Source organism: Nelumbo lutea, chromosome 6, assembly GCF_056320005.1.
Source record: "Nelumbo lutea isolate HS-2025 chromosome 6, American lotus-T2T, whole genome shotgun sequence".
In the NCBI taxonomy this organism is placed as follows: Eukaryota; Viridiplantae; Streptophyta; class Magnoliopsida; order Proteales; family Nelumbonaceae; genus Nelumbo; species Nelumbo lutea.
Window position 1 is genome coordinate 12,968,156 of NC_142689.1, and position 13,425 is coordinate 12,981,580.

General features: G+C 36.6%; 1 protein-coding gene across 1 annotated transcript; it reads left to right on the plus strand.

Annotated features, from left to right (window-relative positions):
- Positions 1-1,010: 1,010 nt before the first annotated feature.
- On the plus strand, positions 1,011-4,108 carry LOC148847413 (uncharacterized). The gene is made up of 2 exons (XM_088952171.1): positions 1,011-2,328; positions 3,748-4,108. The coding sequence occupies exons 1-2, from the start codon at positions 1,785-1,787 to the stop codon at positions 3,972-3,974; spliced, it is 771 nt and encodes a 256-aa protein (XP_088808297.1). The 5' UTR covers positions 1,011-1,784; the 3' UTR covers positions 3,975-4,108.
- The last annotated feature ends 9,317 nt before the right edge of the window (positions 4,109-13,425 follow it).

Sequence of the window (13,425 nt, forward strand, 5' to 3'; positions counted from 1 at the left end):
TTTTGCATCGAATTCTTTAAAACTCGAAGAGAAACTAATATAACTTAATTTGTCTTATTGATTTTTCATTTTTATTTTTTATTTGATCATATATAAAATATATATTTTTAATAAACCAGTAAATAATCATGAATGGCAGAAATAGAACTGCAATCAAATTGAGCTCTAATCCAACAGTTTGGGCTCGAATTTGATTAGGCTTAATTTGAGTTCGTTTTTAATCGAGCTTGAATCAAGTTCAAACCTTGGGGTAAGCTCGATTAGTTATTCGAGCTCGACCAATAAAAGATTTGGCTCGAAAGCTCCCGAGCTTGGATCAATTAACACATACATACACAAAGTTTTTAAAACCGAACTAGACAACGAACTGGTCAGGGGTCTGGTTCTCGGGTTGAACGACCTGATCGTTTGAACTGAACGGACGACCCATCTGACAAAAGAAATTAAAAAATAAAAAACAGTCAAAACTATTGAATAGTTCGAACGGTTCAACCGCCCGAGTCAATAGTTTTCTGACCGAATCAATATTTTTTTGGCAAAAATCCAGTTTTGGGGAAAACAGAATCAATCACCAGACCAATTCCCAAATTTTCCGGTCCGATCTGATTTTGAAAACCATGTACATACATACATACCTACTAGTAAACATGTATATGCAATTGCACGTGACATTATCTCCAAGATAAAACTATTTATAATTCATGTCTAATAAAAAGTCCAAAAAATGGGGTAATTGGCTCTTTTATTAGCAATATAGATATAATAAAAAATATCATATATATTATATTATAAAAAATACTATAAAATATATTTTTATATTCTATATTTCTATATAATATAAAAATATATTATATATTATAAAAAATATCATACATATAAAATATATAAATATATTTATTTTCGAGCTTTCTACGAGACATCGAACTCATTGAATATTTAATCGAATCGAGCTCGAGCCAAAAAAAATATAATTCGAGTCGATCTCGAGCTCGAATTCGAACCTAACAGTATTTTAATCAAGCCAGGTCATAGATACGCCTCAAGTCTAGTTACGCCTCACGCCATTTAAGGCTTAAGCCTGTATCCTAAAAACGCCTGCATCGAGGCAGCACAGCACAGCTAAAAAGGCGCTCGTTGTTTTGCAAACATCGCTCCGCTTATAAATGAAATCACCGTTTTGTAGCCGCGTGTAAATACTGGATATTGACAAGTGACGACCTTCCAAGCTGATCCCTTTTATGTTTTTCAAGTATGGTGTTTTGCGGGCCTGATCCCACATTCCACATACATCCATCACGTATTGGGCCCTCACTTTCGCTTCCAGTAGCCAAGGCTTTTTGTTTCTTCGCGAAACGGAGACAAGAGAGAGAAGGAGACGCTAATGGTTCTCTGTAAACTTGGTTAATTATCAAACCCTCTATATATTATTCGAAATCTTCCTTTTTTTTTTGTTTATTCAGCTCTACTGGGTTTTTTATGCCTTTTCATTCTCCTTTTTTCTGTTTAACTTAGTTTCTTTGTTCATCGAGAAAAAGCTATTTAGACCGTCTTGTTGTAATTTTCCTGCTGCTTCAGTGTTAGAGAGAAAATTTCTAGAAACCCATCAAACGATATTACCCAGTAAAATTTGTGGCTTGATTTTTCTTTGTACTATTTTAGTGTTGCCTGTTTTTCTGCTCCAGCTACTTTTTGGTTTTTTTATAACATTGAATTTAGTAGGAAAAGAAACACACCTCTTCACCAACAAAACCCAAGTTAAACCCCCCAAGGAAGAAGGGAAAGATATGAAATTGGGTATATCTAGATTAATTGGATTTAAAGCAACAGTTCTGTTCTTGACGTTTGTTTATCTTAGAGATTCAGGCTGGACGCTATTCTCAATTCCCTTCTTGTATGCATCTTTGGTTAGTTTCTTGGTCTCGATAGCCTCTCATCCAGCTATCAATCTTCCTCTGCTTCTGGGGAAAAGCTCAGATGGCACGTTTCCCATTTGGTCGTTAGTTCTGTTTGGCCCATTCTTGTACTTTGTTCGGGGTTTTGGGCTCTTGCGGAGGTTGAGGAGTAGGGAGCCCCCTTACACTGAAGTATATGAGGGTTTATATGTTGGGGGGTGGCCTTATTCATTGGATAAATTGCCTCCCGGCGACCCCGCCATTATTGATTGTACTTGTGAACTCCCAAGAAATCCAGCTTTCTCTCGAAATGCTTTTCTATGCATTCCAACGTGGGATACAAGACCACCTCAACTGTTGGAAATTGATAATGCTGTTCGTTGGGCTTGTAGAAAGAGATCTCAGAACAAGCCAGTCTTTATCCACTGTGCGTTTGGTAAGTTATGATGCTTAAATCCATCTTGTGACTTGAACATGAAATGCAAGTGAACTCTTCTTGTTTATTTGGTCTAGTCATTTTTTTTTTTTTTTTTTGTGGAGCTTTCAATTTGGTCTGCATTCTATAGCCATGTTGGAGTTGCTCAAGGCTGTTTGTTCATCTTTTGTTAGAATCAATATTCTTTGCTTGTTTGGCAGTTGCATAAATCTGTTCAGTTATTTCTAATCTTAACCAACTTTACTATAGGAATTCTCCATGATTATATACACAAGCTGATCTAGATCTCCCCAGTTGGGAATGTAGCATGACATTCAACTCTTGAATCTTGAAGGAGGCTAAGGGTGAGATGATCTGCTTGAATTTCTGTTTACGGATAGACAGGAGGCTCAAGTGGGTGCATCTATAGTTCTTTCTTACATGTTTGGAACGTCTTACCTGTTCTTATTTATATGGAAAAAATTATATGGGAAACATTCATGTGTAGTTTGGTTGCAAGGGGGAAAAACAGTAATGGAAATGCATTATTGGAAAAAAAAAGGCTAGAGATATATTAGTGATTATTATGCTTTTATTTTAAAACTTGAGATGGAAAATTTGGAATAGTCAGGAGGACCTGTGTGATTCATGGGTTGGTGTATTTCAAATGGAATAATATAATTTGTTATTTGACTCTTAATCTTGATATTAAGATTAATAAAAGGGCATCGCAGTGCACGAGACTCCTGCCAATGCAAGGTATGAGGAGGGACAGCTGTATGCAGCCTTACCCCTGCACATAGAGATAGGCTGTTACCAAGATATGAACCTTGGTCACCCAGGTTGCAATGGGTCAGGAGCTGTTTCTTACATATTTGAACCCTGATATTAATTCCAATGAAGTATAAACAGAAACTATATACAACCTATAAAGTTAAAATTTAAAAGATACTTATTACTTTACATTTCCAAAAAAAAATTAAAAGATATTTAAACCGATATTAACAGTACTTTTGTTCAAATAACTTTCGCCATAAAATTTTATTAAAATGAATTCAAAAGAATTAATTTAGAGGGGAAGAGCTTCAGAAAAAGGGAATATGGTGCAAGGAGAGATGTTAAAGAGGTCATGATAAGTGATACATTGCATTTTTTAAGTTAAATTTGTATCTCTTCTCTTAATTAATATTTTTTTTCTGTTGCTGACAAAAAAAAAAATCTCAATTGATTGTACTGGATCACATGGGGTGGTTTGTGTTTCAAGACACCAAAATCAGCAAACTAAATTTTCCTCTGGAAGCTTATGACTGCAATATTGTTTCCCAGACTCTAGAAGTTTATGATAACTTGTTTTAGAAGTTGTACTTCACTAATTTAATTTCATAATTTGCTTGTTATATTCTCATTTGCAGCTAACAGGTCATTCTGAATGATGTGCAGGCCATGGAAGAAGCGTTTTGGTGATGTGTGCTGTCTTAGTTGCCATGGGCATTGCTGAAGATTGGAAAAAAGCAGAGAAGATAATTAAAGAACGGCGACCTTATATAAGCATGAATGCCCTTCATCGTAAAACCTTGGAAGAATGGTTGAAACATCGTCTTACTTCTAAAAGGAATGAAGCATTGGATGTGAGTTCTGTGATTCTGGCTGATGCTTCTCGAAGCTAGAGAATAGAGATATCAAAGTTGAAATTTGAAAAACATTCTTGTGATAGAATGATCATGTTGACTAAAAAATATGATTTTCAATCGGATTTCTGTTTAAGTTTCTGAATAATCTGATTCTTGATTCTAATGATTAATTTTACATGTGCCAATCAAAATTTATAATTAATTTGAATGCAGCAAGAGATATACATATCCCAATCTCTGTTAAACCCCGTGAGTTAGATAACTTATAGACCGGGTGTTTAAGATGAACTAATTTGGTATGGGGGATTTCCTAGGTAAAATCCATCATATGGTGTCTCCTGTACCTTTGACATGTGCATCACACGTAAATGCCTAATACAGTGAATGGTGCATGCTTGATGAGCTGAAAATCTTGTTGCAACCAAGCAGTTGGCAGTGAAACTTTGTGAAATGCAAAATGTTAAGCTAATTATGGATGTCTTTTATTCTCTCTCACTCAATTGCTTATTTTGTGAAAATCAAAACTTTACTCATTGTGCTTGTCAAACAATCCAAGCTCTATAGATGAAGAGCTCCATTCGTCTAATTGTAAGAGATCCTTTTAACTATGGTTCTTAACTCTTTAAGCATTGATTTGTTGAATTACTTCTTTATCCTTTGTGCAATAGGAAGAGAATGTCTTGAATGGATCACACCCTAAGTTAATAACAATTTGATAGCCTGGAATATTGTAGAGCTGAGATTATAGGTTCCACATGTCCAGTAGAACAGTTCATAGAGGAAATGCATCATTTGGGTTCTTAACTCTTTAAGCATTGATTTGTTGAATTACTTCTTTATCCTTTGTGCAATAGGAAGAGAATGTCTTGAATGGATCACACCCTAAGTTAATAACAATTTGATAGCCTGGAATATTGTAGAGCTGAGATTATAGGTTCCACATGTCCAGTAGAACGGTTCATAGAGGAAATGCATCATTTGGTTTTTCATTTCCTCTAGGGGAAAAATTCATAATAGTTCTATTACTGTTACTCAGAATATCTGTGGTGCATTGGATTCAATGCCCATGCCACATTTTTATCTAGTAGAAATTTGAAGATGATAGAGGTGATTACAGATTGTGGAACTGCTCAGTGCAGTACAGTTGAAGTCAAGTCAGTTGGAGGTTTATGCAAAAGATGAGCTGTTACACAGATGTTTGGTTGGCTGATTTTTTTATTCTCATATGTGAATGTTCTCTTCATTGGTCAATGGAGTTTCATGTTGATTGCTGGTTTCCAGAGGTTGGCAGTATCAGAATGACAAATTCTCTAAGATGTTTGGATAAACATAGTTAGTATTTCCCTCTTCATACTTGGTGTATTCTAAAGTTTGAGACAGTTGCAAACAAATGTCGATGATCCATTACTTTTGACTGAAAGGATGCCTCCTTGAGGTTCATTAGACATGTAGGGATTCTTAGGAGTCAAAGATATGACCTCTACATGTTGACTTATTGTTGCAAGAGAGGTTTATGAAGTCAAAATCATGCTTGAAGGTTAGGAGCTTGTTCTCTCTCCTGACTGCGCAAATGGAGTATACATGGAGGTCATGCACCATTTAGCCTTAAATGGGTCACTGAGGGAGTCTGTACAACTTTCAATGAGAACATGTTGAACAAAGAAGTTATTTAGGGGGGGGGGGGGGGTTGATAATTGGGATTTGCATTGTGTGTGGTTTAGTCATAATAATATCTACACTTGGACTGAGTTAAGTTTTGGAATCAAATATCATTTAATGGAGGGTTAAAACCTTGTTTTATTGATTAAAAAAAGGTGTTAATGTGGAGAAGGATGGATCTCAACATGAAGTGGAGAGTTCTCTGCCAGAAAACAAGGCTATACCATTAATGATTAATCATGACAAGTTCATTTGAGAGGTTCAGAGGTCTAATACTATTATAATGGAAGCTTCTAATATTACTGGAGTTACGGTTGCCACAATGCCACAGCAAATCCAAGGAGGGATCATGATATTGTATTTCAATACAATGAAGTGTCTAGTGGTCAAAAGGGAAGGTATGTTAAGAATGGTCTAAGCCCTTCAATGCTTGTTCATGATGATGTAAAAAAGAAGAGTTCACCACTTGGTTCTTCTAGTGAGGGAAGAAATTGTGACAGGCTGCAGATTGGAGCATAGCATTGCTTTAAACGCGGGCCCCACTAGGCAGTTGGGCCATCAAAACTGGGAACTGGCAGCCAAAATGATTTTTAGACTACCCGGTTCTTAGAAATGTTGGCCTGGTCAAACCTCAAATAAGTGTATTAATACCTATTACAACCTAAAACATTTATTGTTTTAAGTTTATTTTAATATAAAATAGCTTTGAAAGATAATCTGAAAGTATTTATTATTTTTATTTTACTGAGTCAAATGGTTGAACCAGAAGGCCAGACCATATAACCTGTGACTCAGTGACCAAAATGGTTGTCCAATCTGAGTCTGACAATGTTGAAGCAGATGCAAACAGAGGTTTTGATTATATAGGAATGGTTTAGAGGGGAAATCGGCTAATGAGGAAGGTGCTGAAGTTTATATTTTGATGGAAGTGGATGATGGTGCTGAGTTGGTAAAATCTTAGTTGTGTTTTTCGTAAGGACCTCAACTAGAAGGTTATGAAGGAACAAAAACTTGGGTTTTATCAATACATCTGCAGATCTGCTATTAGTATTTCCTTCCATATCATTCATATAATTATTTTTTCAGCGTCTTTCAGGCTGTGTTTGGATTGTGGCTGAAGTGGAAACACAGAGCGGAAAATGATCCAGGAGAGAACGTATTTTTAGCTGTTTGTATATTGACGAGGATAACCGTTTCCATTACCCATTGAATCTCAGAATCCCCCTACAATCTAAATCCAGCCCCATGTATTCTCGGTTCTATGAGGGAAGCTTAGATTCAAATGGATCATTAGCTCATGCTCTGGTTTGGGGTGGGTTTCAGAGGAGCATGTACTTGGTTTCTGTTTCTCTTGGGTTATGTTTGGTTTGAAGGAAAAAGTAGGGAAAAGAAAGGAAAGGAAGGAAAACCTTTACAAATCTTGTATAGGTTTCCCTGCATTTCCCTTCCTTTCCCTACTCTTTCTTTCAAACCAAACATAGATTTAGGGACTTAAATTTATGATTTTTTAGTATTATTGTGATATTATTTATTGCTGACCATGTTAGTTCGGATAAGGCGTGGATGATGATGATGATTGGATATTATTTATCATGGACTTACCTCAGCAGATGCATCTTGTGGTCTTGCTACTTGTTTAGGGGCTTGATGGTTGAGCCCTTTTGTTACGCACATAAATGAACCTTGAAAAAGGGTGTAGAAAGAAAAGAAATTACACTTTTATATGAATGATCACTTTATCCATCCCACTCTGAGCTTTCAGAAACTCCATTCTTGTCTCCAGCTTTTGGTTATGCTAAAGTTTCTGAAGGGATGAGACCAAATAAGACCTGATTGAAGACCTCCGTTGTGACCAAATAAGAACTACCAATGACAGATTGACAAGAAAATCACCAACCTTGAAGAATAGGACTAGATGGACATTGGAATTGCTCATGATGGAATCCGATTTACACAAAGTTAATAGAGTTGGACAAGTTGGCAAAATGGAAGGATTTGATGAGGTGGAATCCATCAAGAGAATTTCTTAGGCTGGTCCAGCCCTATACTGTTTCGGTGTGAGTTGAAGTCTGTAACTGAAAAAAGAGGAATAATGAGGACTTGCTTTAGTACTTGAAAGTGAAATAACTAGGAACATCGATTCTGTTCCAAATGATAAAAAAGTACGTCCTCGGTCCAAACACCAAGAGAGTTTCCATTATTGGCAACTTTGACATTGTGGCTGTATTTGAAGCTAAAGTTCTGTCCACTGGTTTATCTCCCCACAAACAGAAGGAAAAGAAACCAACATGGAGTTGCAGTTATATACATTGGCTAGAGTGTATTGCACTAAATTAAAGCACCCATCAGAGGAGTCTCAGAATCTTCTGAATGGATCAATTATCTGTGCACCCACCACCGACTAAATGAGTCTAAGACCAGGCAAGTCTTAGTTGAGCACATTGATGCCTATGGTTATCATCTGTACTCATTGACCCAGAGGAGAATCCTATAGTAGTAGTGGAGTCCATCAATGTACTCAACTAAAACAGACTACAGTGCCAAAATTGCTGCCCAACACCCTCAAACACAATGTTCCTTCTGTTCCACCTCCGGCTACTGCAACATTCAAGGCTGCAACTCGATTGTTAACGTTTTGTTTGGTTTGAAGGAAAAGGTAGGAAAACCTATACAAGTTTTGTAAAGGTTTTCTTACCTTTCCCTTCCTTTTCATACTTTTTCCTTCAAACCAAGCACAGCCTAAGGGAGTAGAAACTTCCCATCTTGGAGATGAAGAAGAAAGATCATGACTTTATAGCCTGAAATTGAATTGAATTGTTTCTTCTGTGAGTATATGAATCAACAGGGGTTGTGTGGAATAATATTACTGAATAAGCGGCATTTCCAACCCAAGTTCAATGACCTTCTAAGGTGCTCCTACAGGTACAGGGAACGAGCAGGTGGTGAACTGAATCAAGAATGGAATGTTTACTCCGTTGATTTATCAAACCATTGTCCAGCCTTTGCTTCCATGAAGACCATAAAAGAAGCTTCATATATATACAACCATGAAGCATTGGGCTGGGCTGGGCCAGCATGGGCTGGGTTAGAAATGCTCACCCCGATATACGGATGCCACCATCACTCATTAAAGGGGTGTTCTATAATGTGAATGTTTTTGTTTTCATCTATCTTTGAAATTGCCACATCACTGAAAAAGCAAAACATGTCCTTGAAGTTTGTTTTTGTTTTGAGACAAAAACAAATTGGTTTTGTTTCAAAAAACAAAAACAAAATGATAGTTTTTAAAATAAAAATAAATGTTGGAGAAAATATATTGTATGATTCATGAAAGATGATGATATGTATATTGTAAGATTTAAAATGAAAACATGTTATTCCAATTCAGAAATTCAAGAACACGTTTTTTCCCGATTTTAGGAATGAAAAACACATTTACAATCAATAACATGTTTACCATGTTTTTTGTTTAAGAATAATTTGTTTCCAAACAAGACGGTTTGTTTGTGGAACTCAAAATAAGAAAAGCTTTTATTCCCCGTTTGCTTTTTGGTACCCAAGTAAGTGTTTCCTAGGAAAGACTTATCCGGGTAAGTACATTTACCCATGTTCTTTTATTTCCCACGTAAATAAGGCAATGATCATTTTAGCTATAAAACTCAATTATTAAAAGAGGCATTTTTGTCCCATTCAAGTTGATAGATCCCTACTCTTGCGGGTTGATTGGTGAGCTAGTTTGAGGGAACTCGCCCTCCTGAAAGGACCAAAGTAGAAGACGAGAGGAAGAAGAAAGAGAGAGAGAGAGAATAATGGCTGGTTCATTCATGCCTTTTGCGCAATACATGATTGGCCTTTATAATGCATGGCCGTACAATTCATAATATCTCAACAAACTCTGAGCGTGCCTGCTCTACTCTATACGCGGGCAACACGTGTACACATAGGTAAGTGGGGGAGTGACTCTCGTGAGGTTCTGGGTTCTCGGTTGGGCTTGATGGGCCTGAAGAGCTTCGCCTGGAATCTCCTTCTTACTAGGCTTGGGACTCTCTGTCTCACTGGGCCTAACACAAGTGTTGGCAACTTTCCCCCAGGTGGGAAAGTTATTTACTCACCTAAGAGATCGGTATACCCAAGAAAATAAACTTTCCCTTATTCTCACATAAATCTGAAAAAAGCACTGTTTTCAAAACCGGACCAGACCGGACGATTAGACAAAAAAAATCGGGAACCGGTCACTTGACCGATTTTTCCTTAAAACCGGTCACCTGATCGCTTTTTCCTTAAAACTGTTGATTTTGGTCAGCACACCGGTAAACTGACCAATTAACCATTCGAACCGATAATCGGACCCCTGACCGATTCATTTTTAAAAACCATGGAAAAAGAACATGAGTTTTTTGGTTAATGGGAATCAAAATCCCATTGACCAACTTTCCCCCGTTTCAAAATCCAAAAAAAAAAAAAGAATGCCCCTTAGAGAATAAAAGCCTATTTAGGGACATCACCTAAGAGTTTAAGCTTTTAGGTTGAATGATTCATTGAGATGGTATCAAAGAGTATTTGACTAAGTGACTTACTGTTCTATCCTCGCCTCCTCCATTATAATTTATCAAACTTCAGCACAAGGTATGGATGGGCCTATATTTGTCCATGTTTTATGCCCAATAAACCATCGCTTAAAAGGGCATATTAGAGAATAAAAACCAATTCAAGGACCTCTCACCTAGCAAATTAAACTTTTTAGATTCAACATTACTTGGCCCCCTAATCCATGTTTATTAGCTTTTGATCCCCTAACATAAAATTCTAATTCTGTCCCTGAATGGCTATGTCATAGACCGTAGAACCAATGGTAACGTCTCATGACTGTCATAAAATATATGGAGACCACATAAAATACATAGGACCTGTGGGCCCTTGTTTTTAAGGATGTGTGGGGCATTATGATTGGTTCCATGTTGCTTTTTGTTAATCTAGATATTTTCCTTAGTGGATATAAATTAGTGAGTCCCTGCTCAGCCCAATTAAATCATGCATCAGACCTGCCTAAACTCAGAAATTCAGAGTACCTTCCAGTATAACGTGCAGATATTGAGGAGATTACAGACAATTACAGTGATTGTGAATAGAAAAATCCATTCTGAGTTTCTTGAAAGAAAATGGGAGAAACCTCATTTTGTATGTGATCTCGGGGGAGGATTACAGACAATTACAGTGATTTAAGTTTTTAGGATCCATTTGTTTTGTTTCGTGGGAATAAACGTCTGGAATAGGAATCGGAATGGTCTCCAACCGTTTGGTTGGGCGTGGGCGGAATTGGGATCCCATTCTCTTTCACTGGCTTTCCCCAATTTGAGGGAATAGCCATTCCCTCCCCCTCCCTTAGGGAATGTGAATCTATTCCAGCTGATTCCAATTCGGATTCTGATTTCGAATTCCAATCTGAATCAAACAGGTAGAAGGAATAAAGATCATTTCGATTTTAATGCCAATAGATTTTAATTCTAATTCTGATTCCGATTCCAACTACCAACCAAACAGACTCTTAGTGTTTTGTCCAGTTACTAAGACTTTGGATCATCAATTCAACAACATATTGAGGAAATTACAGACAATTACAGTGATTACACTTAGAAAAATCCATGTTTGAGCTGTGCAAAGTCTACTAATGCAGCCCTACCTACTGCCTAGGCTTTAGATCTGCTTGATGTTAAGCAATTCAAATAGAATCTTTTTTTTTTCTTTTCTTTTCTTTCAACGAGGGGCTGGGTCATTGAAGAGAATTAAAAATCCCAACTCTTGGTTTGGAATTTTGGAATTTGATGAGCCCACAAAGAGACCTGATTGGCAAGCTAAGTTCTGAAGTTGTTAAATCCAGGCCATTTGAAAGGAACATTTCCCCATAACTTACTGAATTATTTTTTTGTGATGTAAAAGCTAGAAAAGATTATGATCTTGAATGGCAAGGGGTTCCTCAAAAGCTGGATGTGATTGGCTACCTATATTTCTGGGGATTTAGGAGAAAAACAGGTTGTTGAGAACAATGATACATGAAAAACAAAACGAAAGAGAGAAAACAAAGAAGGAGAGTGGGAGAACCTGTGAAAGAAATAACACAGACAAAAAAGGGAAGACCCAGTGATAGATCCCCAAGATTTGTTAATGGCTTCATTGCTTCTCTTCCTGGAAGTTTCTGTTCAATTATTTGAGCAACACTTCGTCTGTACAACCAGCTCACACTTCCCTTACCAATATACCATGCACTCCATACAAATGGTGGGTGGGCTGGGTATTGGTTGGTGGAATTCTGCAAGAAATTGGATTCTGTTCCTAGAATCATTTAAAGTTTTTCTTTTCTTTTCTTTCCTTTCTTTTCCTTAATTTGAAATTAAAAACTTTTATTTGAGGATAATCATTGTTCGCTCTATTTGGTTGGATAGAAAGCCAATGACATTTTTACAAGCTTGCCCTCAGAAAACGGCTGAAATCTTTTTCAAACAGTAAAATGTTTTCCCATGTTGAGAAGGAGGAGGAAGAGGCTCAATTTCCCTCTACCAGCACTAATTGTAAATAATGGAAGTGGTTTTTCTAGTCATTTTCCATCGTTTTTTTCAACCAAACAACAAGAAATCAATGCCCCAATATTTTTTTTTTTTCCTTAAAATCATTCAGAGAAAAACCATCCATTTCTTAACTTTGTTTTCCACCCAACCAAACAGATTAACTACGAAATGAATGGACTCGTATCCAAATATCACATACAGTTTTAAATTTATAATTTTCTTTTATTTAACTGTAAAACTTTTTTCCATGTTGAGAAGAAGAAGAAGGCTCGTTTTCCACTTGCTCAGCTACCAGCACTCATTGCAAGTAATGGAAGTGGTCTTACTAGCCATTTTCCATATTTTTTCAACCAAACACCAAGAAACCAATATCCCGAGAAATTTTTCTTAAAATTCATTTCCGGAAAAAACATTCATAAACCTTTTTTCCACCCAACCAAACAGATCAATTACGAATTGAATGGACTCAACATTACACGATATACATCCGATCCGATATCAGATACAGCTTTAAATCTATAATTTTCTTGATATTAAAGTTCAAAATATCACAACTATTGGTGCATATCATAAGATACGTGTCAGTTTTTTAACCTTTCCACACACCATTTAAAGGGATTCGGAGGGTCTCTATGTTCAATCATTAATTATTAAAACCCCTTCTATCTTATCTAATCCCGAAGCATCATCATGAACAATGTTTTCCTTTTCTTTACACTTAGGCCCCTTTCACATTTTTTGTAAGTTATTTATTCCGATAAATAGTAATTTTTTCGAGGAAAAGATACTTATCCAACTAAGTGTATTTATTTATGTTCTTTTATTTCTTATATAAATAAGGCAATGATCATTTTAACCATAAAAATTTATTATTAAAAGGGTTTTTTTTGTCCCATTCAAGTGTTGGCAACTTTCTCCTTAAGTGAAAATGTTATTTACCCATCTACAAGACAGTTATCACTTATCCGGGTTGTGCCTAGGAAAATAAACTTTCCATGGTTCCTACATAAATCTGAAAAAAGAACATGGAATTCTTGATCAATGAGAACCAAAATCCCATTGACCAATTTTTCCCCTCTCAAAATCTGAAAAAAGAATGTCCCCTTAAAACCACCTCTATCATCTTAAGTGCCAACTGGCTAGTTAGGTAAGGCCTCTTGCCAGTTGTAGTGGAGGCTTGAGATCAAATCCCATCTACATCAGGGTTGGGGGTATGAGTTTGGAGGACGGGCTACCCCTGTTATAGACCCCACCACCATCATACA

What these genes read in the sequence shown, in the direction of transcription:
- LOC148847413 (XM_088952171.1), top strand. Translation starts at nt 1,785, where the DNA reads ATGAAATTGGGTATATCTAGATTAATTGGATTTAAAGCAACAGTTCTG. An exon ending in CTTTATCCACTGTGCGTTTG is followed by an intron (nt 2,329 to 3,747) that starts GTAAGTTATGAT and finishes AATGATGTGCAG; the next exon opens with GCCATGGAAGAAGCGTTTTG.